Source organism: Opisthocomus hoazin, chromosome 16 (genome assembly GCF_030867145.1).
Source record: "Opisthocomus hoazin isolate bOpiHoa1 chromosome 16, bOpiHoa1.hap1, whole genome shotgun sequence".
Classification (NCBI taxonomy): Eukaryota; Metazoa; Chordata; class Aves; order Opisthocomiformes; family Opisthocomidae; genus Opisthocomus; species Opisthocomus hoazin.
The window spans coordinates 18,990,173-19,018,018 of record NC_134429.1 but is presented as its reverse complement, the minus strand read 5'-3'; the positions used below and the strand labels follow the sequence as shown (position 1 = coordinate 19,018,018).

The following is a 27,846-nucleotide window of genomic DNA, read 5'->3' as shown; positions in this document are numbered from 1 at the left end:
GCAGCCACCAGTGCTTCGGGCTGAGACACGCCAAAAGGGGCCCGCAGCCGCGCTCTCACTTCCCCTCAAAGCGGGGAAGAGCAAGGCTTTGCCATTCGCTTTCAGGAAAAACCGCTGGCTACAAACACACGGGCACATCAGGGGCTGGACCACAGACGGGCACACCAGGCTGCTTGTGTCAAAAATCACCGCAGCATCCCTGCTTCTGGGTACTTATGCAGCAAGGCTGTACCAGGAAAGCACACACGGGTACCGCACTCACAACACAGCAGCTTCAGCTCTCCTCTTCCAGGGTAGAGACCCAGGACTTCTCCAAAGTTCTGTCATCGTCTTTGGGAATTGGTCCCCGAGGGAACACAGCGGTCGGCGTGTTCCACGGGAGGGGAGAGAGCAACCAGAAGCATCTTGCCTTTCCTCACCGTGCTGTCAGGAGGAGGGCTCTGGCAAAACTGCTGCCTGGAACAGCGGGGGAAGAGACGCCATCACTTCTCGTGAGGGGCCACCTAGAAATGGGCCCTCCTCCCGCTCTGTATCAGGACCGCTCACGAACTCCAACCCCACTGCCAAAGCAAGGGTGGCCTTAAGAGAGGGCAAACGAACTGCTGCCTCCCCCTCTGCCCACCCTGCGGCTCTGCACCACGCCAACAGGGAGTGGCAGCCCCACAGTCTCTCAGGAGGTTATTCAGGTTCTCCCTTTCTTTAGCTGAATGCGACAGTCTGTATCACTTGGAATTGCCACGTAACGGAGAACATCCTCTTACCAGATCAAGTGGGCTGCCCGCTCTGACAAACCAGCGTTCTCCGTAATTCTCCTCCGCTCGTGGACAAGGGGGAAGTTAATTGTGGTGGTACCAGGCATCTCAGCAGCACATTGCTTCCACTGCAGGAGTGCTTAACTCAGGTTTTGTCAAAATTTTCATCCTCTTTGCTGTAACCTGGCACTCTAATAGTCATTTTAGAATCAAAACAGACAGAGATTCTGGTGTCATTCATGAGATAAAAACCCCACAAGTTACCCAATGTGTATTTTATTGCTTGGGCAAGGAGCCCAAACCAGAGGTTAGAGTGGTTTTAAATAAAAAAGGCAAAAAGAAACAAGTTCTCTGTGCTCCCTGCTCTGCGCTACGATTCACACGCCCTTGCATCCCCGGGACCCCAGCACGCCGCCCCAACAACCGCCGGAGCCCAGCAAGAGCGTGGCAGCCACGTCCTGGCTACGGAGCCTCCACCGCCGGAGCGCTTCCTGTCACGGCCAGGCTGACACCCACGTGTAGCTGCTTCTGTGCTATGAGCCCAGGCTGTGAGCGTGAAAACAGGTTTGAAGCAACCTCAAAGGAACTGTGCTCTGTGACCTGGCACATCCTGAGTGCAACAGATGACGTTGTACCAGGGAACAGGGTAACGTAAAAGCCACCGCAGTCCAGCAAGAGAGTGGCTGTGGATGAGGAGAGGAACGGGCGAGTACTTTCAAGGGCTGTTTCTGTAAGTCACTGCATTTGACAGCTGTCCTTGCACTGTACCGTACAAAGGCAGGGTTATGGAGAGGGGCAGAGAGGAAATGCTACGTTCTCCTCCATTCTAAACCTGTAGCCCTCCCACACACACACCACAGAAGGAAAAAACCCCACAACACGCCGTACAAAAAGCCCAAGCACCAACTCCTTCACCCTCCTGGGTGAGGCAGACACCAGAATTTCAGAAAAAAAAGAAAAAAAAGCAGTTATCTGAAAGCAGCACGGAATTGTTCTTCCTTTCCCCTTGGCAGTCTCCGAGGGCAAGAACAAATGATAGGAAGATGCCTGCAGCCACAGTCAATGATTTTTATTGGGACAAGACTGTGTATTGTGTGAAGAGCGCCTGGCAAACCTCCATCACATCTCCACAACAACAGTCCCTTCGGACACGGCTGAACCTCACAGAGCTGCTATTCTTCTGGGGCAACTGCAGTGTCTAAATCTGAGAGGGGAAAAAAAGAAAACACTGATTTAGGGAAAAAGATGGCACTGAAACCACCTGGAAGTACTTAAAACCTGCGATCTTCATTTCCTGCCTGGGCTCCCTCCCCACTGGCAGACAGCTCCACAGCCAGCACTGCTAGGAAAAGCACCACTGCAGAGGGCCAAACCAAGCAGCAGCTGCCTGCTCAAGGCCAGGCCAGGCCAGGTGCTCAGAGCTACATTCGAGCTCCTCGCACTGCTCCTTGTTGCCTCCTTAAGCCCCGGCGTGCACCGCTGCGGCGGGAGACAGCGTGTTCCAACCCAGCTGCAGGTCTGCGGTCTGGCCGAGACGAGGCAGCCGGGAGAAGGTCTGCAGTGCGGTGGAGAGTCCTTTGCACCCACATTTCACAGGCAATGGATTGATCAGAGACAGATTAATCCTCGCTGTTTTAAATACCTGCTGCCCCTAAGCAGGGACGTCAAACTTGCATGATTATCCATTTGCCATCTTCTGAAAATTTGCCGCCCCCCCCCCTTTTTTTTTTATTAAGCTAAAAAAGTTAATAGTTTACATCAGATGCTGTTAAATTAAGAGAGCCACCACATAAGCAAAGGGATGATCTGCTCTCCGTCCTCCAGTCTGTAGAATCCTCTTGTAGATACCAAGGGAGAAGCGAGCAAACAGAAATGGATCTGTAGGCACCCAGACACCGCAGACGATTTGGTCTTTATACAGGGTTAGAACCAGGATTTATGAGAACTGAAAGCATCATTCATGTGAGATCTCAAAGTCACTGTCAACGCAATTTCTCTTTTACTACTCTGCAAGTAAGAGGAGCGAATCTAACAGGAAAAAAAATACACAATTTTTTCCATACCAACTGCTGGAAACACCTCTGCCCCCGGGGCATTCACTGTGATGTGGGTGGCGATGAACAGAGCTGCGAGCCGTAGGGCAGGCGGCTCGTAAAGGAAGGCTGTGGGTGTCACCGCTCCCCTCAGTACCAGATCCGACTCCTACAAAAAGGATGCCCTTCCCTGCATTCACCTACCTGCTTCGTTATATTCCACTGATTTTAGAAAGAGTCCAGATGGCGGAGCCATGGCGTTTGGTGGAAAAGCTCGTGCATCTTTTATCTCCAGTAACTCCTTTATGTGGCGAGGCGTTAACTTTCCCTGGCCAACCGCAACTAGAGCCCCAACCATTCTTCGGACCTGGAAAAACAGAGAACACAGCTTTGGAGCTGCCCTTGTAAAACTTAAGGAGATTAGGAAGTCCTGTCCGGAGTCCTGCACTCGTGCTATCGGCAGCACTGAGCTGCGTAACAGCCCACGGTCACTGCTGATGGCAAGTCAAGCTAGAAACCTAATCAGAGAGTTCAGCGCCTCTCACTCGGGAAACAACGCTGTCTCCATGATTTCTTGATACCAGCCTGCTCCCCAGTAGAGGTACGTCATTATCATTAAACCCACAGTTCCCAGATGCCCTGGTTTTGGTTAAAACAGAACCGATTCTCTTTTAGTGAATCTTTCTTACAGCTAAGTTCTTCCAAGTAACGGCATTTTTCTGAAGCTGGGTGCGTACTTTACAGACACTGGCTGCTCCAAAGCTGGTACCACCTAATGTTTATAGTTACACTGAGCTAACGGTAGGAGAGCAATGCAGAAAAAGGCCCCTGTTTTTAATTATCACTGCCACTGCCCAGCTTCTGCGCTGACCGGGGTGACGTGACAACACGCAGCAGCTACGCTTGTCTGCAACGTGCAGTGGCAGAGCATCTTCTAGTGACCAAAGCTAGTGGTAGGGAAGGGAAAAGAACTGACAAAACCACCCTGCTTCCTTTAAGCGTTCCCTCCTTACAACTGAATACATTAGGAAGAATGAGATAAGGACATGTAACACCATGCTTTCCAGCCACACAGCACTGCCATGGAGCAAGGCTTCTTGCCATCACTTGTGGGAAGAAAGCTGAGCAGATGATGGTTTCTGTTTCAGAAACAGCAGCAGCACCCACACATCCCTCTGCGGCAGGAAGCTCACGGGGTTGCTGGGACAGCTGAGCTCACCGGTGGTTCTTAATACATAAGCAACACTGTTCCCAGGTGGGGGACTACACAGAGACTTGCTTCTCTCTCAGAAAGCCAAAAAAGTAAGAGGGAAAAAAAAAAACAAGTAGGACAGCCCGCCAGACACCCCCCCAGTGCAGCAAAGTGGTATTTCAAACACCTCTGCATGTCACACCTTCCCTTCCCTCCCTCCCTCCACGCTCAGCAATTCCAGACCTGGTGGGTTAGCGCAAATGTCACACCGCAGTGCTCACCTCCTGCGTCAACACCCCTCACCCTTCAGCATCCTCTTAGCTAAAAAACACCCTTTCCTTCTGCATCCCCAGAAGACGTGCCATTCCAGGAGGGCCAAGACTTGCAGCTGCCCATGCCACCTGCACACCAAATGCCACTTCCCCATGACTAGCTAGCTATCGCAGCCCTGTGTGGCGGCCACGGTGCTCTCCAGTGCTGCAGGCAGAGTACCGACCGCTAATCCTCCTGGCACAGCCGTACTCTTAGCCAAGGCAGCCTCACGAAGCTGCTGTCGAGGAATAACTCATAAGTAAGAGCCCCTCAAGCTGTGCCAGAAGAACCTCCAGAAAGGCACTGCTGGAGAGACCTTTGCCCAGAGACTCGTATGCGAGCAAATTATCTGCTGCCCAAGGGCATCAAGCAGGCTTGTGAAAGAAACTTCTGGGGATGGGTCTGGGGATGGCTCAGGGAAACATCTCTTTCCCTGGGGGAACAAAGGAAAAAGAGAAGGGCAGTCCTGTTCAAGCTTTTGTTCGGCAAGAGATAAAGCTCAAGGAAAGCTAAGCCCTGTCCCAGAGCCACCGGAGCAAACAGGCTTGCACGGATAGTCCCGTTGGGAGAACTGCATCTCCGAGAGGAAAGAAATGGCACAGCGTGATGAACGGAACCAGCCCGGTGGTGTCCAGCCAGGCAAGAGCTGAACCCCTTCCCTCTGCCTGGGCTTGCCTGTAGTCATTGTCACAGGAGAGCTCGCACGGCCTAAGAGAACATGCCACAGATTTTCTCTGTCAGATAAGAATCAGGCTCAGGAGCCACACTGAAACTCAGCCCTTGCCACAGCACTTTCACCATTTCCCAGTCACTGCTCTCTATCCACACTGGAGAAAACTGTCCTCCAGCCTCAAATTCTACAGGCAACAGCAGTACCGGCCCGTGTGTTCTGGCAGCAGCATGAGAAGGTGAATCAGAGAGGACAATCTCACTTGCGCAGGCACGATCAGTCATCTGGGCTAAATAAACATTCATTCTATTTGTGACCTTTCAAAGCATACCAGGCTCTCCAAAAACTGAAACGTAGTGCTGTAACGAAGCAGCGGTCTGAGTTTCTGATCCACTAACATTTACAAAAGAATAAACCAAAGCCCACTGAGCAACCTGGCCATGTTTATCACCGTTAAGGAGAAAGCTCCAACAAGCCAAGGTATTTTTACCCCAAGGCAAGTGCTGTCTCTCCCTGTGTCCTCTGATCTTAAACTGCACTGTGGAGTGCCAACAGCCTGCCTTTGAGCAGACGGCACAGAGAAGCAGCACAGATCCTTCACATCTGTTATTCCATCCACCCCTCACTAGAGGTCATTGCATGCTGTGGCTTTAGCTTTCACGTCTCCACTCTTGGAGTTAGCTAGCCTAAATGCAGACTAATGGCACGCATCTGAAAGCCATGTGCTTGGTGTCTGCCCCCTTCTGCATGCTACTCAGCAAAAATATCTACACAGTTTCTGCGGCTGTTCAACCCTTTTCTCTAATAAAAACATCCAGATGTCAATGGTTCTCATAGCAGCTACATGAGGTGAGAGCAGAGGTCCATCCAGTCTAGTCTCCTCTTTATGATGAGGGCAGAGCAGATGCTCAGGTAGAAAAGGGCAAGTTCGGCGTGCACAGCCTGTTCCTGCTTCACCACAGCCTGCCAGCTCGCTTCACGGCAGCTGCTGCAAACCAGGTCCAGGAAGGGCATTAGGCTGAGCTCAGTAATACAGGTAACTGTTCTCTCTGCACAGTGTCACTAAGAAGCATTTCCATTCTAACGCACTAAACGGGTTACCAGCATTTTCTCCTTGTCACAAAAGCATCTGATGAAGCAAATCCCTGCTGTATATCAAGCCCTTCTCGAGCCTATTGTTGTTCTTCCCTTGCTCATATCCAGACACCCACTGTCAGAGAGCTTACAGAGCATTACTTGGCACAGGATAAAAACAAATTTGGTTTGTCAAAATAGAATAAAAAATAGCTGCTTGCTGTTCCCACAAAACACCCCCTCTCTCCTCCGAATAACAAGCCCTCTCTTGCCTGTTCTCTGTCTCCAGAGGGTGACCATGGCCAGGATAGGCAGACTGAGAGCAGCCAACTCTCTCCTAATGAGGTGATCCATTAAGCTGCGGAGAGAACCATCTCCCCTGGCGACAGGAGCAAAAACCCCACTGGAGTCATTTCAAAGAAAACCCAGCGGAGACTAGACAGCATGGAAGAGGGAAAGATCCTGCAGTCGTGCCTGCATAGCTGAATCAGGTCTTCCCATCTCTCCTTTGTGCAACACAGAGTTACTTACTGCTCCAAAGCCAGAAAGTAAAATTCCAGACAGTTTTTGCTGGGCCCAATGCCATTCAGCAGAGCGAGAACATGTGTCTGTTGGTTTTTACCACTCAGACTGCAAGGACAAAGATTGTGGAAAACAAAACTTTCCATCCTCCCACACGATTCTGTGACTTTGGACATTCATTTTGGACACAAATGTGAGAGATTCTGGTTCTACCGGATCAGATAAAGAATACAGAACCTTACCTCCCTGATGCTAGGTCCCCGCGTGTGTCACACAGGTGTTCCACCAGCTCTGTAACAGAGATGGCACTACACAGCGACACAACATTGCTAAACTGATCAATAGTTATAGTGACAGCGACACTTTGGTTCCTGGAGGCAAAGCGTGTGCTGAATACACCACCAAACAGTACCTGTCGGTAAAGAAATGATCTGCTCCTGAACTTCACCTCCAGAAACTGCAGTCCCCTAAGGAAAGGAACAAAAAAAGCATTTAAAATCACATTTCAAATGGCTCTTCTACCCACAAGAGAAGTATGAATCACAGGTGAATGCAAGTAGAATTCATAAGAAGCTGCACAGTCCCCAATTAACCTGAAACAGCACCATGAGCTTTCAAACACCTGGCTGCTCATTTGCTGCTCAGCTGCAGACATTTTCTGGGGTGAAACAATTTCTGCCCATTTTGTATGTACCTAGTTTTATGGAGCTTGATCTTCCTGCTGCCTTACACCTAAGCATATAAGCATTCAAATAATAGGGAAAGGGCAACACAAAACAAGGTGCAACTCGGAAGTCGGCTCAGGCACTAGTGATTTGAGGAACGCAATCTAATGCCTCCTGGAGAACAGAAGAAACAATCAACCACAGCAAAGCAACTCTACCATTTCATGTGGAGCTGGCGTGAGAGAGTCACATGGTCCTTGCAGGCATTGCAGAATGAATTTCCACACTCAGCAATGCCCGCTGCGACATCCACGTGCTGCTGGAAAGGCCAGGACAAGCAAGCCGGGACAGCAGCACGCCTGGGGAATCCAGCTGCAGCGTCAGAACGCAGGCAGCGGCAGACAAGGAAGCACTCCAGGCCAAGAGCGAGCAGAGCAGGAAACGGCAGATCAATATTTGGGGATGGATGGATGCTGCTGTGCAGAAAGACATCCTTTCCCCTCACTGCATCTGTCTGTTCATATAGATACCATTTTCCAGAAAGTTTTAGGGTAGTAACCAATATTCCTTACCAGCACTCTACTGAGGCTAGCTACTCCAACACTTCACTGACACTTGCATCCTCTGCTAAATCTTTACAAGTTGCTTTCTAAATATTTTTGTGTCTTTGCTGATGTCCCAGTAGCAGCCCTAACACTAAAACCCAATACAAAGCCATTCTCAGGAACAGTCCTGCAGGGAAGAACCTATATGAGCATTTCCTTCCTACAAACAAAAAAAATCTGATATGCATATTATATATATATAAAACCATAAGCACACATGTGTATCATACATCAGATACACCAACAGAGCACAAAAACGAGCAGATTTTCACTTCAGGACCTGCATCCCCAAACTTCCATGCTACCAAGCAATCCTAGAAGTCACTTGGATAAACGTAACCATAAAACAACAATAAAATATAAACTCACTAACAGTTTACAAGTGCTCCTTATACCCCCCAGCACTCCTACAGCAAAAAGAGACAAAGCTTACCTTCCATAATCCAGAAAAGGAGACACTTGCATGCAAACCCTCTCCTCGCCTCCCTAGAAATGAGCCCGGTAACTCCCCGGGCTACGGAGATTTGGATCAGGTGTGAGAAAAGCTCAGCTGCACCTTCTCTGCCTGGGGGTTCAGATGGGTTTGCTGGAAACACCTGAGCATGGAGGAAGGGGCTGCCCACTCCCTGGGAGAGGAGATGGCTCTTGGGAGCCCTGGAAGAAGGGTGAAGCAGGGGACAATGGGGTTCACCAGCCCACACAGGGCAACAGGGCAGGGCTCGCAGGAAGAGAAACTGTGAAACAGTCACCGTAGAGAGCAGCCACAAGCTGTTTTCTCACTGGATTTACAGATAAGTTACTGCTTTTAGCCCTCCCTGTCGTGTTATGTTGGCATTTGCAAAGGCGGCTCCTGCCCCCGGATTCCTCTTTCTGTCAGGAAATGACAGTGTTTCTATCGCTTACGTATGGTCTGCTCTGCTCAGTGCACATGGCACACGGACACGTGCACTGCTACACACACGTGCTAACACCCAGCACGTCGAGGTCATCATTCAGCTCAGCTCTAAGCACAAGAGAATTTTTTTGAATAGCAACAAATCCCCCTCTCACCAAACTGGATGCACCTTCTCCAGCCAGGATTCTCCTGTCTTGGTTGTCTTGACAAGATATGTCAAGCTACAAAAGATGGGTTGAGATACTTAGGAAAAAATCTTGTAAACTTTGAAAGAGAACAAGATGCATTTCTTTAAGAGGGAAACTTTGTTTTTCTTGTCAATCTCGCAGATAGTTTTGCTTACCAACAAAAGATCCAGCTGTCTTTTCCCACTTGGCAGCAGAAGCCAGCACCTCGCAATGAATGATACAGATTCAGCTAGAAAACAGGTGACAGAGCGATCACTCCCCAGGAACAAGCGATGGGGCTGAGCCTCTGAACACTTCCTTAGCATTCAGAAGCATTTGGTATGGATGGGACACTGACTCCACTTCCACTGTTGCTGAGCAACCGAGTTTGACGGAAGGAATCCTTCCAACAGTTAGCCTTTTAAACAGACAAGCGGTCAATTCAGAAGATTGGTTTAAGTTGAGAAAGGCAGGAAAGAATCAGACAGAAAGGCTGCATTATTTGACTAAGAGACCCTGGTTTATCATTCTATGGATTCCTTCCTCTGAAACAGAAAATAAGCCTCCTTAGATTAGGCTAATTTTTTTTTTTTTTTAATCTATTTATAAGCTTTTACCGCTATCCCAGCCCCTTCACTGCAGGAACAGTTTATTCTGCTGCTACACAGAAGAAATACACATGCACTTCAGGCATATTTGCTGTCTTATTTGCAGAATGGGCAAACAAACACCAAGCTCCACGACTGCAACTGTTCCCATAGGGAGAGTTTTACGGATTAAAAGTAACTAGGACACTGTAATTAAAAAAAACCTGAACAAACAAACAAACAAAAAAACTCCAACACCACCTAGCCCGTCACAAAGACCCAAACCCCACAACTTTTTTCTCTAGATCAGAAAACTCATGGTTGTGGTTATTACTAACAAAGTATTCTGAGAGTTAAATACCACTTAAATGCATTGAAACTAGGCTTGTCAAAGCCATCTCCTTCAGCTAAACATTCATTAAATCAATTAATATCGACACATTATAAAAACAACTTGCTACAAAACACAAGTTTGGATGCATGTGTCACCAAAAGCAAAAATACTCCACCAGCAACTAACTTGATGCTTTTGATCCAGTTTTTAGGTTTACTCTCTCTCATGAGCTGTTTTTGGCCTCGTGTAGGATGGGTTTATGCAGCAAGCTATGCAAGAAATGGCAAATTCCTTTTTTAAATTAAAATCAAAAACATAAAAAGAGAGCTGATCTGTCTTAAATCTCAGAGATCAGTCAACTAACAACAGCAGGTCTGGATTTGGAAGGTAACCTGGCCTGTATGCACTCACAGGTGATCTAGGCAAGACCATTAACGGTTATTTTCAGGTTAGCTCAGGACTCTGCCACTTACAGTGCTACTCACCACAAAGGACAAGATAATCTTGTGGATGAAGCATTTCACTGTTACTTGTGTCCTTAAGCATAACCACACTTGACAGAGGGAGGCCAAGCTCTCCACTCAGCAGTGGCAACCCAATACCAGACAGCAGGAACGCAGCCACACAACAGACAGCACCCATTTTCCTCTCCACCCTTCCTTTTCCCATGGGGACGGTGTTTCTTAGCTGCAAGAAGGCGGGAAGTAAGCATTTACATCTGGCACTAAGTGCCCACGTCCAGAGAGTAGCAGTGGAAGTGCCATACCCAACTGGGTGGCTCTTTCTATCATGGCTGAGCATTGACAGGCACCAACCGTGAGCAGGAAAAGCAGGAATCGGAGAAGACGGGAGGAACTGGGAGGAACTGAAAGACCAGGGTTACTCAGAGCATACAGAGATCTCTGTTTTTGCAGCTCCCTTTCAGTTTTTGTCTTACAGTACTGCTGGCAAAATACGCCATTCTACAACATGGGGAAAGAAACAGCAGGCTATTTGCAAACTGCAGCAACGCTCCGAAGCTTGGAGCATGGCACTTACTGTTACAGACAGCTCAGCAGTTATTCAAATCCAATGGAGGGTCGTTGGGGAAAACTACAGAGAAGAGGGTTCTCTCCTAATCAGAAATTCAGAAAACATGGTTTGGAAACAGGCAACAGCAAGGTTTGCTTTCGAGCTGAAACACAACAGCCACTTCTCTGTGAAAGAAGCCATGTTCAGATCATACATACCCATGATCTTTCTGGGAAAAAACTTCAGTTTCTGCTAGAGAGAGAATACATCCAGCCACTTCATTTCAATACTTGCAAGACCTGGTCCTGAAAGAACCTGACACTCAACAATCTCTTGTTTATGTAACGACTGAGCAACACCGGACTTTCCCTTCCCAGCACCCCGGGGAAGACAGCAGGAGTTACCGGTGTGAACTGAGCAGATCTGCCCAGCTACAGCAGTGACCCAGCTGTTGGGTGCGGTTCTTTCCCTCCTATTTGCAGCCTTTAGGCAAAGCTAGGACAGCAGCAGGAGGGAAAAAACCATCCCATCCCCTGGCAGAGCTGGTCTTTAGCAACCAAAATGTGTGTAAATGCTGGAAGCACCTCATAGGAATTGCTCTGTGCCTGATTCTATACACTAGTTTTATAACATCCTCCCTTTTAATGCACAAAAAACTGGACCAGTTTCCCTGCCCTCATGCCTGCTCATCTTTCTCCCTGAGGACACTGGGGAGGAGAGGGCAAGAAACGTCCTTTCCAAGCTGTCACTAGGCAAAACCCTGCTGAGACCATCACGGGGCTGTGAAGGCAATGCACAGCAAACAGGAGGTCAGCTTTCAAAGCAGTGCTGGAAAGCAGCTTTTCAGACACAGCAAGCAGGAGCGGATCAGAGCAGCTCCTCAGCCAAGCATCGAGGCTCTCACCTGTGCTCATAGTGGTGGGACAGGAAACCAGAAGAGGGTCGGATGTCTGCCTCGAGGATGGTTCTGACCGGAGACCGAAAACATGTTTCAGAGTTAAGTGAGCGAAAGGTGCTGAAGTCATGGGTTCCCAGCAGGAACTGTGCTGCATCCTGCATGGCAGGCACGTTCAGGTAGCTGAAATAAAACATGCAGAGCAAAAGGAAAGGGGCATCAGGTGGGACCAAGCATGTTAGGTGGGTCAAAGTCCAATTAATTGATGAGAAGCTTAAACCCGGCACGCAGATTTAACATCGCAGCATTGTGGAAACACATTCTGCAAGATGGAGTTTGTCTTGTAATGGCCCAAACCACAAACCAAGATGCCAAGTGACATGAAGGTATTCAAAACTCCAGGCAAGATGAGGGGTTGGCAAGGCACATGCTTTTACACAAACCTTTATCCTGCTGTGCTTCTCAGAACAGTTCAATTCAAATAACTCTACTGAAATTGGTGGCTAGAGCATAGGGCAAGAAAATTAAAATCCTTTCCAGTATCCGGATCTTATAAACTAAAAAAGATGCTGCCAGGTAAGAAAATATCAAGCACTATGACGGTTTTCCAAACCTTAGATTTGCAACAGCCTGAAGATGAAATTAGGAAGTAACAGAAATGGAATCAGTGAGCAAACTGACAGAGACAAAGCCAGGGTAAACCCAAGGTGGAGATGCAGAAGAATGAGCCAAGGGTAACACTCAGAATGTCAAGCATCCTTCAGGTTTCTTCATTTGAAGTATCTAGGTCTGTTCAAAATAGCCTTAAGCAAAGGAATTTAGACAGATTTTATTGACGTATTTGCTGAACAGATGCATATTTTTATTCTATTTTTGTCAATTTCTCCTAAGAAAAGCCTTAGTAAGCATGCATGATCTGTGGCTTAAGTTATTCAGATCTTAACAGAAGTCAAAATGTTTCTGAAGAAAACAAACACAAAAAAACCAAGATGAGATTTTCCAGCTTCATTAAATTTTTTCCCTGTGTTCAAGACAAATGACTAGCACTTACAGAATCCCGCTCACACTGAGAAGCACTGGTGACACCGAGCTGGCAATTCAGACGCCTACAGAAGTTCAACGTGTATTAGGCATTTGATACACCAGACGAGCTCAACAGTGCAAACACTACGAGCTTCTCCACTACTAGCAGTCCAAATGTCCCACCTTTTAGGAAGATACCTCCCATTCAGAATTTCTAATCCACTTACCCTATCCTTCATGTGGTATTGGCAGTTGAGAAAACTAACTGCAATGTCTGGACTAAATTAAGTGGTATTTCATAAAACCTGAGATTAAGGCACGTTGTGCACATAACATCTAATTTTTCAATTTTGTACTGATTTTTCCCTTCCACAGCCCCCAGAAAAGAAAGTCAGCAATTTGTTAGGACAATGTCATCTTCATTCCTCTGCTAGGGCAGTTGAGATTACATTTTTTTCCATCACCCACAACTGTTACTCCAATAGTGGTGATGAAATTACCGCAACTGGCTACAAACCTGTTTGTTGTGGAAAACGCCAGTTTTCTTGAATGTAAGTCTATCTCAGTACAACATAAACTAAAGAACAATAACAAATTATCCTCTGGGGTTTGTTTGTTTTTTCCTCACCCACTGTTTATCATGTCCTCAGGTTTGTATTTTTTTTAAATGGCACTGAATTTGTTTTTCTTCCCTTGCACAAACAAGCACTGATTTGTTATGACTCTGTGGCTACTCCAAGAACACAAGTGAATAATGAACTAGATAGACTGGTTTCTTATTGTAGGGTTGCCCAGAGTCATTGGTTCTCACTATTCAAACATACAAGCACTCAGACAGGGAACGAGAGAGCACATTTACATGCAGTTGCTACCAGAAATAGGACTAGGGGAAAAAAAAAAAATCTCAGCCTTCCTTCTTGACTGCCTGTATGGTCACACCTAAAACTCTGAGATCTGCCGTGCGACGCATTTCTGCCCATCTGCATCGTATCAGAGCACTGTTCCTTCAGCCAGCTGTCCAAAGCCGTTTGCTGTACGAATTGGCAAGGTCACCTGGGGGAATGCTCATCGCTTCCAGGAGGAGGGACACACAAAGTTGTTGATGGACTCTACCCACAGTCACTGAGTGTTTCAGCAGCGCTAAGCGTGTTTATCACCGGTACAACTGACAGCACAATTAAAAAGAGCTGTAAGTCTCAGGTCTCAGCGACCATAACTCAGTGCAGTTGCACCGATTTCAACAGGGAATCTGGTCTCACACATGGAATTACCCCCTCCCGCTTCCCCCAAAAGCCTTTCCAGAGTGCTGATGAGGCAGCTCCCCAGGGAGGTTTAATGGAACACACTTACCCTCCCGCAGGAGCCCAGCAGAGATCCTTTTCAAACACCGGTATTTCAGAATAATGAGCGCAGCCCATCAACAGCCGGTAAATGTAAGTTCTTGACAGTGCAGAGAAGCGTGCGTGGAAGCTACTGGTCACTCGATAGGCACTCAAAATGCTGTTAGGACAGAAGAGAATGAGTGAGATGGAGAGAAATTTCACACACTAATTCAAAAGTTTTTGCCTGGTCACCGCATAGATGGGAACTGAAACATGCAATGAATTCTCTGAGAAATGGCACTTACAATTAATTAAATATTATTCTCTCCTGACAGCCTCTTACTAACCAGTGGCCAAGGATTTGCACCCGACAGGCACTTGTCAAGTGGCAGAAGGCAGAATAGCCTTGACATCACCCCTGTCACCAAACACAGCAAATCTGCCTTAGGGTCATCCATCAATACGTTCTGGGGACACTCACACCACCACAAGAGGTGATGAGGCCTATCAGTCCTTCAGCTGAGGAATGGCAATGGATGGCACGTGTTCTTTGTTGCATGGTGAAACCAAACACCTCACCCAGCCCCTCAAACTGCATTGCACTTGGCTGAGGGCACCCGTGTTCCTCGTCACGCTTCAGGTGAGAGGCAGCATCTTCCCAAAGCAAGCTGGCTCCCTCCACCTCCAGCTGAGGAGCACACCTGACAAACACTGTGCCCTTCTGCTTTTGCAGAACCATGGTCCCAGACACGAGGGGGAAGGACTCCCCCAGTAACAGATACCTCTGTGCTCCCTCTCAAAGGCGGCTACGCAGCTCACTGCAGCAGATGGAGATAGCTGAAACAAGGTCACTCCCTCCCACGTCCCCCCACAACCCCCAAGACAAATAAGGACTTTGCTGCAGCAACGAAAATAAAGGCGCATCCCACCATCGCCCAGACTGAGTCTGTCTGAAAGCAGCAGAACACTGCACACAGGAGACCTCCTGGGAACCCTCACATTTCACGTGTGCAGAAAACAGCTTTTGGGAATGCTCATGTCTACTCGTCTTCCACTGACTCTGGGCAGTTAACTCAAGAAGCAGCTTTCTAGGCAGCCCAATGCCCCTGTCTTCTTCTATAAGCAGCAAGGAGAAATCGCCTTGTTTCTCTACGCCAACGCCACCACAACCATCACACACAGACAGCTTGGTAGCCAGAAGGGAGGGCACAAAGGCTGTCAGCGGGGAAAAACACCCTTCTCTCCAACAAGGGAGAAAGCAGAGCTTCCCTGTGTTCTGCACCTCCCCTAAAGTGTTATCACCGATTTAAACGTGTCAGCAGCAGTTTTTACTGGCTATGATTTTCCCTTATCCCAGAGTACTGGCTACTCACCATACCGCAGGGAGCATCCAGCACGGAGTCACTACTACACAGGCGTAACCCTCTGCAGGCCTTACTTTCGAGGATACCTCTCGCTAGAAGGTGGTTTTTCTCCTGCTGTGCGCATTTCTTTCTTCGGAGCTTGGCATAGTGAGGGGAAGGGCCCCAAGGCACACAAAAAAATACGATACCATTTGGGACCAAATAATAGACAAAGCTATTTATTTACTTCAAAAACACTGGTGTTTCAGGGAGTTTTGCCAGCTCAAGTGCCTCTGGCTCACATCCCTTCAATGCAAGGGCTCAGACCACAGAAGACGCAATTAAAGCTGAGCCACAGGCCTCCAAAAGATTTGCAATAACAAGCCCAGGAGATCACTCTACTGCTATCAACTCTCGGTAGAAATGCAAACTACATCCTTCAGGCCTGCAATGGAGTTTGAACTTAGGACCTCCAGCCTCTTCTAAACACAGTAATATAAATATTACATTTGTTTTCCTCTGTCTACATGCCCCCACAAGCATTTCATCTATCTTGAGCTTCTCTTGTTAGTACTTATCTTATTTTTATTAAATAGTGATCCTGCTACCACCTTCTAATAGAGTGATTCTTTCAGAACAGCCTATTTATGCTCACATGATTCTTCAACGCAGGCATCCTTTCCTGCCTCTCCTAGCTGACACAATTGCTACCATAGAGCCTTTCTAGCTAGGAGTGTCTTTCCAGCATTTATTCCAGCAGCTCTTCAAACATACTACATTTCAGGCCTTGTTAAGATCCTATTTTTTGAAAGACTGCTGCTAACTAAAGACTCACGGCACTTTTTAGCTTCTCAGCAGAGCCTGAATTTCAGAGGAGGTTGATGGAAAAAAAGCCCGAAGACCTCTAACTAGAAATGGCAATATATCAGATACAAAGATGTCCTCCAGAAGTACATCCTTCTTTCTCTGCTGACAACAGAAACTAAATGCCATTTTGCAGGAGGTGGGAGGAATCCCAGCTCAGTCTTGTTGTCACTCAGACAGCTTTTATTTTGTGCTTACAAAACTGAAACCAGAAATAGGAGGTGTGAGTCTACTGTATTACCATCCCTACCTAAGGGACAGCAAAGCCCTCCTAAAGTTACCCCACCTGTGAAATACACTCTGATCTTTGTGGGCAAGATCCTTTCGAATATGCTTTGCAAATCTAAAAGACAGATCAGTTGATAGAAGAGATCCATCCTGCTACAAAGAAGGTTATTATTGCCGATGATACAGTCAGCCAGCTTGGAATCCTGTTTCCCTTCCAAGCTCTACAGACAATAATGTGTTCTCACAAAGATCCCTCTCTCCATCACCCCCTGCTTGCAACCACATGAAAGTGCTGACTTTTCTCTTTAGCATTAAGAGAGAATTCTTCTTGGCAAAGTCATATTTACAGAAGGAGGATGGCTGCTGAATAAGCTTCGACTCATGCCCATCACCAAGCTCCTTAATGGAAAGCAGCTGAACCGTTTTTAAAAGGTTCAGTGCAAGGGAGGAAGGAGAAGTAGAGCTGACCCAAGCTCTAACCCATCGGGACTGTACTGCATTCTGTCAGAAGACATCACCTCCTGATATGTACCTGTCCGATCTTAGCGCGAGACAAAACACTTTCCCCATCTGCGAGATCTCACGGCTGCCTCCTTTCAGAGACCCTCTCCAACTTAAAACCTTCTTCAGCAGCAATCCTGTTTGCTCCTGGACTGATCAGTCAAGGTATCACAGAGCTAGCTATACCCACGTGTCTGTACGACTGCTCCTATGGAATGTGGCAGGGTCACAACAGTCCTTTTAGCTCTCTAGGACAACTTACTCCACTAAAGCTAGACAACACAAGCCTAAAGTCAGGGAAGAGAGACTCAGATTCAGTGGCTGGTGACACACAGAACAGACTGATTATTGCAGTGGTAGCCTCTAGTTTTGACTCCCAAACAACTGCTCTAGTCCTTTAAGGAAGGAAATCAAAACTCTGACCTACTTTGTGTTCCCTGTTGCTGCTAGAACATCCAGAAAGTGTTTGACTTTCAGGGTGTATAGATTCTGACCTAGTTTTCAGTCTGAGCAAAAATAACAACCAAAACCCCACAGAAGTCAAATTCTATTTCAGAATCTTGTTTTTTTTAATTCACACATCAGTCTGAAAAGAAATAATCTCCAGCCCCAGCCCATGGCAGCTGCCTTAGACTCTTCACACATACGTCAAAGAAGGTGAAAGCTGTCAAGGGACAGTAACTCACAGATGTTAAGCACGCAGCTTAGCCAGCTTGAGAGAGAGGTTTGCTTTGTGTTCAGCCTCTCGCTGCAGAGGAATCTCGCTGCTACTTTAACAGGCCAATGAAGGAACTGGATTTGTACATGCAAAACAGTCAATCTTATATTATCATGCTAATATTCAATCTCAAGTTTGGGATGCATGATCTGACTCGTTACTGGATGGCTGTCCATGGGCTCTCTAGTAAAAGCAGCGAAATCTGTATTTGCTTTTCTTTCAGACACCCACTGTGAAACCTCTGCTTTCAGAGGAAGACTCAACCAACTCTGCAAACTGCTAAAACACATTTTTGCAAATAAGGTGTGGGGGGAGAGGAATTTCCCTTACAGATTTCTGGGGACTGACAGCCGTGCATTTCTAAGAGCAGCCACACTCCATACCAAACCCAAGCAGTGTAACAGTCATCTCACGCTGCCCTTAGGCTGAGCTCACCCACTCCAAGACACCGCGAGAGGGTCGCGTGGAGGGACACCAACAGCTAAGCTAACGTGGACAGTCAGAAGTCTGTTCAGATCAAAGGGGAAAAGCAGTGTGGCCTGATGCTCTTCCCAAACCTGTCTGAGGGCTGTCAAAGGAACTGTAAACATCCAGAGAAAAAGGTCAGTTAAAACAATGTAATAAACAGCCACTAACAGGAACTGTGTGCCTCTGGTACTAAGGCGCTCTCAGTGCCTTCCTGCCGTCTTTCCTGTGCTCAGATTCCAAGGATTTTACTTCCTCTTCCCCCTCTGATGGCTCCCCTGGTGCCTGTTCAGAGGTGAAAGAATGCAGCGGGCTCTGAGACAGCTGCTGCAGCTTCTGCTCCAGTCACTGACCGAGCCAAGAACCTGCAGAGAAAAGGTCCCACTGTACTTTAATAATGCAAAGCATCACTGACCTACAACTCCAGGAACCAGGAAACCACTGCAAAACCCAGCCCTGAGGCCATGAGAGCTGCAGGCACTAAACACTTCTTTGGGACAGGCCTACAGCAGGCACAGAGGTGGGATCCCAGTCACAAGGTACCTTGTTACAGCAGCTAATGTCAAGTCGTCACTCACACACACTCATGACTGTCAGCATAGGTTGGAATTTGCTCCCTGGAGACAACATGCCCTCTAGACATGACATAGCAGAACCCTGTAGGCAGAGTCCCTCCACCTAATACTGCTCCTTGCACCAACACAGCACACGGTCTAGGGGATGGCCACTGGACCAGAATGTGACCCCTTCAGTCCATCCCCAACTCACACTGTGTCAGTGTAAGGTCTGGAGCGAGTTGTGTCACGGACTTCTGAACAACAGAAACAACACAGGGGAAAATGTATCTCGTGGGTGAAGATGGGAGATCATTGCTGCATTTCCTCCTTCCTCCAACAAAGGCAAAATAAAAGATTTTGACTTGCCTCCAACTCACCGGATTGGCTCATCCTTCAAGTGGAAATTAAGACTGGAGAGGATCTGTTTCTCATTAAAGGCTGGCTTCCCTGGTGCCCTCTGGATGTCAAGGTGAGCAGCGTTGCAGAGTGCATGGACGCCAGCATCTGTTCGGCTGGAGATGTGGAACTTGATGGGAACAACGGGCTTCAGGTTCTGCGCTGCCTTCTGAAAGCCAACACAAGATGGATTCATGAATAGCAGACTCGCTTTGAGCCAGCTAACATCCTCCTCCTTGCTAACCACACGTCTCCTTATTGTTTCACACAGAGAAGTAATTGGGAGTCTTACCATGGGCTGCAAAGAAAGAGGTGGAGAGAAGCCTGTCTGGAGAACTTCTCCTAGCACCAGTGGCTTCTCAGCTTTTGTCCTGAAATCACCTCAAACAGAACATCCAAAATGCCACGTGAGCTTCCCTACATGTACTTTGTTGTACCCTGTAACCCAAGCCAACAAAGTAAAAAACATTCACCTTCCTATCCTTTGCTTTGTATTATAGCGCGAGTGGGAAAGAGGACAGAGGATTCCATGTTTAAATCCAGACACCATCCCTGCAATTTACTGCTAAGAACTGGACTCAGATTGCTTCAGCAGCTCTTAAAAAGCTGCAGAACCCAAGCCTTAAAAGGATGGAAACAGCACACAGGGATGTCTGAATGACGCCAGCCAAGACGCCTGCTGGAGCTCAGGCTGCATCCTTTGCTTCCAGTGCAGGCCAGAACAACGTAAAACACTGCGGCTCACCGCTGCAGGCAGAAGTTCTATTCCATCCACAGTGGGAGCAGGGCTACAGAGGGCAACACGCTTCCATTAATTGTTAAGAGCAGAGGAGGAGCCAGGGGACCAGATAAGCAGTAGCACAGCACTGACGTAATGCCTTTATTAGTCCACTGAGAAATGCAAATGGATCTAAGAATCAAGGCACAGCTCTCATAAAACACACCAGCAGTTGTGGAGCTGACACTGAGCTATCCCAGCAGGCACAAATAACCACAGGACAAACACACGCCACCGGCAGTCACTAGAAGGAATTTCCTTATATTCCATGCTTCCACAGTTGCGTTAACGCAGGACTTGGCTAATCCTGGAGAGCACTGGTTTCTTCAGGAGCTAGAGTGGCCTTAATATTCAGGTGATGTCTCGCGCTAAGACCTCTGCCATAGCAAGACTAAAGCAGAAAACAACAAACATTATTTACACCATCACAGAGTTCAAGCTTATTGGAGCCAAAAGGCTGGCTCCAATACACTGCAGATGAGATGTACTTCAAAAATTAGTCAGCAAACTGTATTGCAGCAAGCTGACTTCTTAACGCAAGGGGAAGGACAGCGACTGAGGTCCTCCAGGTCCTGTGCACGGATTTTGGCAAGGATGTGCTGGAGAATCCACCTATGGCTAGGATTGTTGTTTCCCTTTCCCAGCTGTTCCTCTCCACACAGCTGGCTTCTGTCCCCACCTTGTTCCTGCCTTTCCATTCTGCCCACCAACCAAGGGCTGGAAAAACAACTGGGTGAATTACTATAGGTTCCTGCTGGGAAAGTAAATCAAACCCTGGTAAATGAGTCATTAATATGGTGTCTTTTAATCAAGATGTGCACACTAAAGAGAGAGAACAAAAGAGATGCTAACACAGTTAGTTAGATGCTATATTTAAGGGTCTGTCTAGGCTGGCCTGAGTTTAGCAAAGCCGGGGCACAGGCGGTTTGGTAAGGGACAAACACTGGTAGGTCAGAAATTTTGGTATTCCAATAACTCACTAATGCAATGTTAAAACCATCATAGGTCATACCTACAGCAAGGTTTTAAAGTAGGTTGCTGGACCACTGCAAAATACAACTTTTTTCTTTGTGAGGACAGGCCCTTCGACCGAAAACCCAATGTAATTTGTTACAGTGCATGAGTGAAGCATACCTGAAAGACTGAAAAACAACAAAAAAAGCAGAAAACCAGAGGAATGACTAGAAATATCCTGCTCTTTCCCATCTCCACTTCCAAGTAGTGAACCCAGCAGTGGTCTTTATTAGATTTTAATTTGGTACCAAGAGTCAATAAAGTTTGAACTGCTGACTCACAAATGCCTTCCAGACCCCCATTATTTGAGCAGACAGGATCCTGAGCTCTCGGAAATATAGTATTAAAATGCACATGAAGGCAAGGAAAAAAACATAACTGAGATGCAGGGGAAGGCCTGGGAAACAGAACAAAAATGACCCTAGCCTTTTCCGCTTCCCAATCCTTCTATTTGGAGTTCACATGTGGTTACAATTAACAATGAAAATCTTTTATTTATCACCCTTAAGCAGAGAGAAGCAGACAGAAATTAACTGGTTTTCTGCAGTAGACCTTGGCTTGTGCCTCAGCAATTTGTCTTAAAGCAGAAGTTGCATTTTAAAAGCAAAGTTGCTGCAAAGATATGTTTGGGTTTTGCAGGCTCCTCCCTTCCTCCACCCTCTTCTACCCCTCCTTAATCATCAGGCAAAAAACAGCCAGGGGAACATAGTGGAATGGGGTTAGAGGGAGAGAGAACAGCAGAGAACATGGAAAACATCCTCCCTTCTTGTTAGAGGCTCGGAGGAGTTTGGGTGCAGCACTCCTTTGGATCCCACACTGCATCCCATTTCAATCACTGCATCTGAACAAAGCTTGACAATATGAACAGCGTTTGGATCTCCTCTCTGCCAGCGGGAGCTGAGCCTTACTGGAGAGCAGATGGGAGAGGAACAGAGGATTGCAGCCTCCAAGGCAAATCTGGTTGTTTCCCCCACCCAGGTCAGCCAATGAACCCACAAAGGTGCAGGACTGAATGACAGGTTCAACAAATGGTATTTTCACTGCTGCCCTTCTCCAGCATGATCCTGTCCCAGGCGCGCCTCTCTGGAGAGATGACTGCAGGATGGACGTGATGGACATCCAAGGAGGAATGTGACCACCATCTGCAACAAACCTCAGCTTGTGAAAGCTGAAAGCTTTGTTTGTGGATTCCTCCTCCAGCCCAACAGTTATGCAGTTGAAAATATACTATCAGCCGCTGCCTCCAGTTTCAATTTTAATATTTCACTTAAATCCCATCCTAATTAGTCTCCTTAAAGAGAGAATTTCTGAGCTGCTGAACTCCTATGCAGGCAATTCAGAAATGACCCCCTCACCTATGCAAATGTCTCCTATCTGTACCATCCAGATGCCCTTTGAGGCTATAGGCAGCTGATGGTTTTCTCCTCTGTTCCTGTATACTTTAATCTGTTAATATCACCCACACTGAGTTTCAAAAGAGACACGATATTTTAGTAATTGCTTGGATAGCAACCAGTTTTTCCTGCCCTTTTATAAAAATCAAGTCCCTAAAACAAGCAGTCCTTTCATCTGAGGAACTCAAAAGCCTTTACTGCTGTTCATCCAGATCCCTGCCCTGTTGGATATCATCTATGGATTCCTATGGGGAAACTGAGGCGGGAGGTAAGCACTTTACCCATGGGCACCCAGCTAAAAAGCAACAGAGAAGATACAGGAATAAAGGAGCTGGGTTGTCCTCCCATGTGCTCGGAGTTCCCAGGTCTCTGCTCCCTTCTTTAAGCTACAGAGTATGCAAATATCCTTCTCTTTAGCAGGTGTTACAAACACCAAAATCTTGGCTTGGCACTCGCTGGAGACCTTTCACTGAGCCCAATCTTGTCCATTTCCATTTACTCTTCATTTCCCAAGTCTTTCCAGACAATTGTATTCCTGGAGCAGCAACAAGCATCCCAGGGTGTCAGTTTATACCTCTAACACCCTGCACACCAGTGATGCAGGGGAAAGTACTACTTGCATTTAACGGGTCTGTTCTGCTAACAGGTTTCACTCACTAAGCACTTCCATATTTTGAATCACACCGAAACTTCCACTGCTGTGTGCCAGAACGCTATGGATCCACAGTCCAGATTGCTGCTACTACTCGCCATCTACCTCTACAGAACATCTGGGAACCACAAAAAGAACCTGTGAAATGACTTGTAGATGAGTGTGTGCAAGAGAAAGTGTGCATTAGGAATGTTTTGGAAAAATTAGTGCTTATTTCTTTCACAGCAGCTGGATTGCTTACTGGTTTCACCACGCACGGCATTAGTTGCACAGACACAAGGGATTGCACTGCGGTGCTGAGGATGCCACACAATTCGTAAGTTGCTGCATTCCAATAAATAATAACACACAAGCTTCTGGTTGGAAGTCATCACAGCCTCACTGACTCAATGGGTGCTATGTCAACTGAAACTAATTAAAAATCTAACTCCTTTTTAGTGGAATAGATAAAAGTTGGTGAAAGCCAGGAAGAAAAAGCTGAGACAGTGGCTTCTGCTAGAAAAAAAGGGTTTCCAAACCAATGTCCTATGCCACTGAAATTATTATCCACACCAGGGTTGAAGATGACAGTTCGCTGGGTCCATTTTCCTCTCTTCCCTTTTTTTTTTGATGGGGGGAGGGAAGCGGGGGGTGGACAGGAGGTTGTACCAATGCTGCCTTGCATAGTAAGGAGTTTGTGTATGTTCTCTTCCTCTCCTCTCCTACTCCCCCTTTTCCTTTCATGAGGAATAGTATCTGGCCTTAGCACAGGGCTGCTGGCCAAAGCACAGCTTTGTGTGGGGAAGATTAGTTTCGGGCAGCATCTACCAGCACAACGGGAAACAGCACATGCAAGAGATGATTCAACCCAAACGTGAAAGGCAGCTTAATTCTGTAGATCCTAGCAGGCCTTGCATTTGGTGCCTGTTAGCACAAGCAACAGCTACTCACTTTAGCAAAAGGTGCTACATGCGAGATCTTTCTTTACAGTAGGGACGTTTGTAAGAATTGAGACCAGAGTGTGAAGTCCTGCAGCTCCTAAATTTCCACATAGAACTGGAGGGAGCCAAGTCACAGGACTCAAACCTCCCCATCTGGGGAAGCAAGGTCTGGAATTTTGGTTTGGACCCATTGCTAGCAAGCTGGGGTTCCAAATGCTTTAAGACAAATATGTTGTCTCCCAGAAAGAAAGAAAGCGTTGTCTGCAAAGCTCACCCCCCTCAAAGATACATTAAAAGCTCCTTGAAATATCTACATCTGTCCCTGAACTAAAACAAGCCTCTGTTTCCTCCAGCCAGGCCTGGGGCTCTGTTGCACACCAGTACTGACAACTACAAAAGCTTCCATGTCTGGCATGCTACAGAGCTTTACGGTGACAAAGGGTTATAGACAGGCCTTCTGCTCAGCCCCAGTCCCGCAATTTTACCTTCTCACACAGAGGGCTGCAGCACACGCTCACAAACCAGTCCATTACACTTCTGTTGAAACACAAGGTCTACACCTCACAGGTTATTTGCTTGCCTGCAATTGCAAACTAATGTCTGAACATATTTAGAATGCAATAAGGATCTCCTTGCAGATTTCATTTTGCCCTTCCCTTCAGTTGCCTTTCTGGCTTTGGAAAGTTGTGAAGTTCAAGGCTGCGCAGAAATGGAGGAAAATAAATTCCTACAGGCCCCAGAAGTTTTCTATTAAAGTTGCTTTAAGACTTCCCATGTGGTTCTAATAGACACAGCCCAGCTCAGCAGTGCCCAGCATCAATACCACCACATGAAACAAAGCACATATCCCACAACTGGCCAGCAAAGTGCTGATACTGTGAAAAGACAACACCAAATAAGTTTATCTTTTTCTTTTTTTCTTCTTCTTTTCTCCATTAATCACCCATCCTACCCATCCGCCTATTAAAACAAAGTTACTCAGATAATGCAAAACAACTGCTGGGCTCACCCAAAGTCCGGCGCCTGGGGCTGAGACACTGGATGGTTCAGAGGATTAGAAAAATGAGATAGAAAGTCCTCTGGGGCTCTTCTTTCAAGATCTGCACAATATTTATACACTTTCTCCACAACGGTCTTGGGCAAGAAGCCATGCAAATACACCCTGAGAACGCTTATTCAAACCATAATTCATCACACTTTACTTCTGCAGACTGCTTCGCAAGAGCACGCAGGAACTATCACCCTCGCTCAGCAAACCGAGGCACGGCGTGGAAACACCTCGGCCACGGTCAGAGAGCGGCTGGCTGGGACACCAAGTCTGCTCCTGGAGCAGCTCCCCAACAGCTCTGCTCCTTCGCAGCACCGGGACTGCAGCTAACGCAGGCGGAGCACAGGCTATCACAAACAAGCACGGTGAGCGCACCTCCTTCCCAGGTCAGACAGTCTGACCGACCCGAGTAACAAAAAGGCACGATCTGACCTAAATCAACCGGTTTCAACCTCTCCAACAACCGCTCATCTTCTAAACGGGCACAAGCTCTATTTCAAACTGCATGATGCTTCTAAGACAAGAGAGAAAAATAACGCAGCTTCCTTTGGATTCCCGCCCTGCACAGGAACACGGGGATTCACCAGCACTGCTCAAATAAATGCAGCTCGGCAGCAGCTTGTAATTAAATTACTATTCAGCTGCACAAACACCCAGGTGTGCTGAGCATTCACCCTCTGCAAGTGACCCACTTTCTACGCGCTGCTGTAACTATGCATGTTTTGCACACCTACTGCACACTCACTCCAAGCCCGAACAGCACTTGCGTTCGGGGAAATCCCAGGGAGCAGCGCCGAGCAACAGCGATATCAGGATCACACCTTTTTATGCCGGCATATTAGAAGAACGGAAACTAAGCATTTTTTTAATTTGGAACAATGGATATCCTGCTGTGCTTTGTTCTGCGTCTGAAAACCTCCATCAGAGACATCCTCTCCAGGGAGGATGCAGCATCCAGCTTCTAAATCTACAGAGGACTTAGACATGAACTAGAAGCAGAGCACCTAAGCCTGCTCAGAAGTGAAGCAGTTTGAAGAATGAGCGGAGGCAAAGCCACACATGCTAGGGAAGCTCAGGTGCTTGAGTACCTTCAGGTGGGCCAGCACCTGAGCAGGGGCTCTCGGAGTCAACAGTTCTGGACTCAGATGCCTCAATTTCAAGTCTCACTAAAGGGTTCGTCTCTTTTTCAGGATCATGATCTTAATGTCTCTGACTTCAACCTGATCTGTTTCTTCTACCTACATACTGACATAATTTCTAAAGCACTTTGACACTCAATAAAAGACACTTCTGTAGTGCTAAACACTATAGTACTCAAAACAATCAATCTAAAAATAATATTTATCCTTGATAATATCTGTAGCTCAACAATGTGACCCTAGAAGTTCCATTTTAATGACAATACGATTAGCAAGAGCCTACCTCCAAATAATTCTGGACTCCAAGCGCCAACTGATCCTTCGAAGTCTCCATAACCCCACTGCAGAGCAAAACAAATACAATAGTTATTGATATGTGTCAAGACCCAAGGACTTGACACAGAGTCCCCCAACACAGCCAGAAGTTAACGGGGGACGGTCATTGAACATTAAGTGCCCATGGAGTGCCACTGAGCGACCTGGACCTTTCCACAGAACTTGCAGGGACCACTTTGGTGAACAGGCAGGAAAGCAGATGCAGCAGTTATTTGCAAGAAAGGAGGCTGAGAATAAAAATCATCCTTTGAAAGTGGCTCTCCGGACTTGCCCTTCAGGTGGAGGCTGACATGTTGGGAAGACAAAGCAGACAAATTCCACTGGAAAGGAGTTTGCAGATTAAACTATTTCAGGGCCATTTGCAGGTCACTTTCTTGCAGGCCCTGTGGATGTCACAAAGGGGCTAAAAGACCACGAAGACAGTTTGTGATGAGCTTCCTTCCCCACGACAGAGGCCACAGCCATTCGCAAAAGCTGCTGAAGTGCAGAGAGATATGCCCCGAGGCTAAACCCAACCTACCCGTAACTACTCGGAGTAATTTAAGTCCGTACCCACAGCCACACAGACCATGTGCTGCAAAAGAAGTGTGGGTTTTGGCTTACGATGGTATTATTTTGTAAAACCCTCACGAAGAGAGGCACATGGGCTGGAGCTGCACCAGTTCTCCCCAACGCTTTTCTTTTTTCTTTCCACGTGAACAAGCACAGCAACATGCGTGGGCTGCTCGAGGCCTGGGGAATCCCAACCCGGGCCATCCACCGGCAGGACCCGAGCCCAGGGCCGGTCTGACCCACACCCATGGAGCAGCACCGGGCTGCGACCCGCCGAGCAGGGCCAGGCCACCAAACCACTGCCAAGGAAACGCAGCCACCCGCCTCCCCCTCCCCACCATCGCCCCTTCGCCGCCGTCTCTGCTCTGTGATGTTTTTCCCTTTGCCCATTTTACAGAATCACAGAATCACAGAATAGTAGGGGTTGGAAGGGACCTCTGTGGGTCATCTAGTCCAACCCCCCTGCCGAAGCAGGGTCACCTACAGCAGGCTGCACAGGACCTTGTCCAGGCGGGTCTTGAATATTTACGCTTTTCCTGCCCAAACCATCCCCTTCCCAACGCTTCCACCCGACAGCAGAGAGCGGAGCCCGGCTCACTGCCCGCCCTCACCTACCCAGCAAGGGATTTACCCCTCACCAGGGCCACGGCCGCCTCCTCGAAGCTCTCCCACCGCCACCCATGGCCAACCCCCCCCGCTTTACCCCACCGCCCGGGGCTGAGGCGGCGGCCGAGGCACCTACCTATACTTAGTGCCAAAGTACTGAAAGAACACTAGGTATCGGGCTGGGGGGGACACCATGGCGGCCGCCTACGGCCTGCCCGGCCGGCTGCGGGCCCGGCCCTGCCCTCCCCAGCGAGCGGCGGGGCCCGGGGCAGCCCG

At 47.7% G+C, this 27,846-nt stretch overlaps 1 protein-coding gene across 3 annotated transcripts; it reads right to left on the bottom strand.

The window, feature by feature from the left end:
• Positions 1-853: 853 nt before the first annotated feature.
• On the bottom strand, positions 854-27,846 carry PUSL1 (pseudouridine synthase like 1). 3 transcript variants are annotated; one of them, XR_012765721.1, is made up of 9 exons: positions 27,707-27,846; positions 26,360-26,417; positions 19,113-19,300; positions 14,088-14,237; positions 11,724-11,897; positions 6,968-7,022; positions 2,990-3,152; positions 1,867-1,956; positions 859-943 (listed from the first exon to the last, which is right to left on the bottom strand). XR_012765721.1 is itself a non-coding variant. In XM_075437646.1 (8 exons), the coding sequence occupies exons 1-8, from the start codon at positions 27,763-27,765 to the stop codon at positions 861-863; spliced, it is 930 nt and encodes a 309-aa protein (XP_075293761.1). In that variant the 5' UTR covers positions 27,766-27,846; the 3' UTR covers positions 854-860. The 3 variants fall into 3 exon arrangements, 2 of the variants coding, with proteins under 2 accessions (XP_075293761.1, XP_075293762.1); XM_075437646.1 differs by lacking the exon at positions 1,867-1,956 and having other exon boundaries at positions 854-943; XM_075437647.1 differs by lacking the exon at positions 859-943 and having other exon boundaries at positions 1,807-1,956.

What these genes read in the sequence shown, in the direction of transcription:
- PUSL1 (XM_075437646.1), bottom strand. Translation starts at nt 27,765, where the DNA reads ATGGTGTCCCCCCCAGCCCGATACCTAGTGTTCTTTCAGTACTTTGGC. An exon ending in TTGAAGGATGAGCCAATCCG is followed by an intron (nt 14,238 to 19,112) that starts GTGAGTTGGAGG and finishes CTGTCCTAACAG; the next exon opens with CATTTTGAGTGCCTATCGAG. An exon ending in AGTGGAATATAACGAAGCAG is followed by an intron (nt 944 to 2,989) that starts GTAGGTGAATGC and finishes AATGACTATTAG; the next exon opens with AGTGCCAGGTTACAGCAAAG.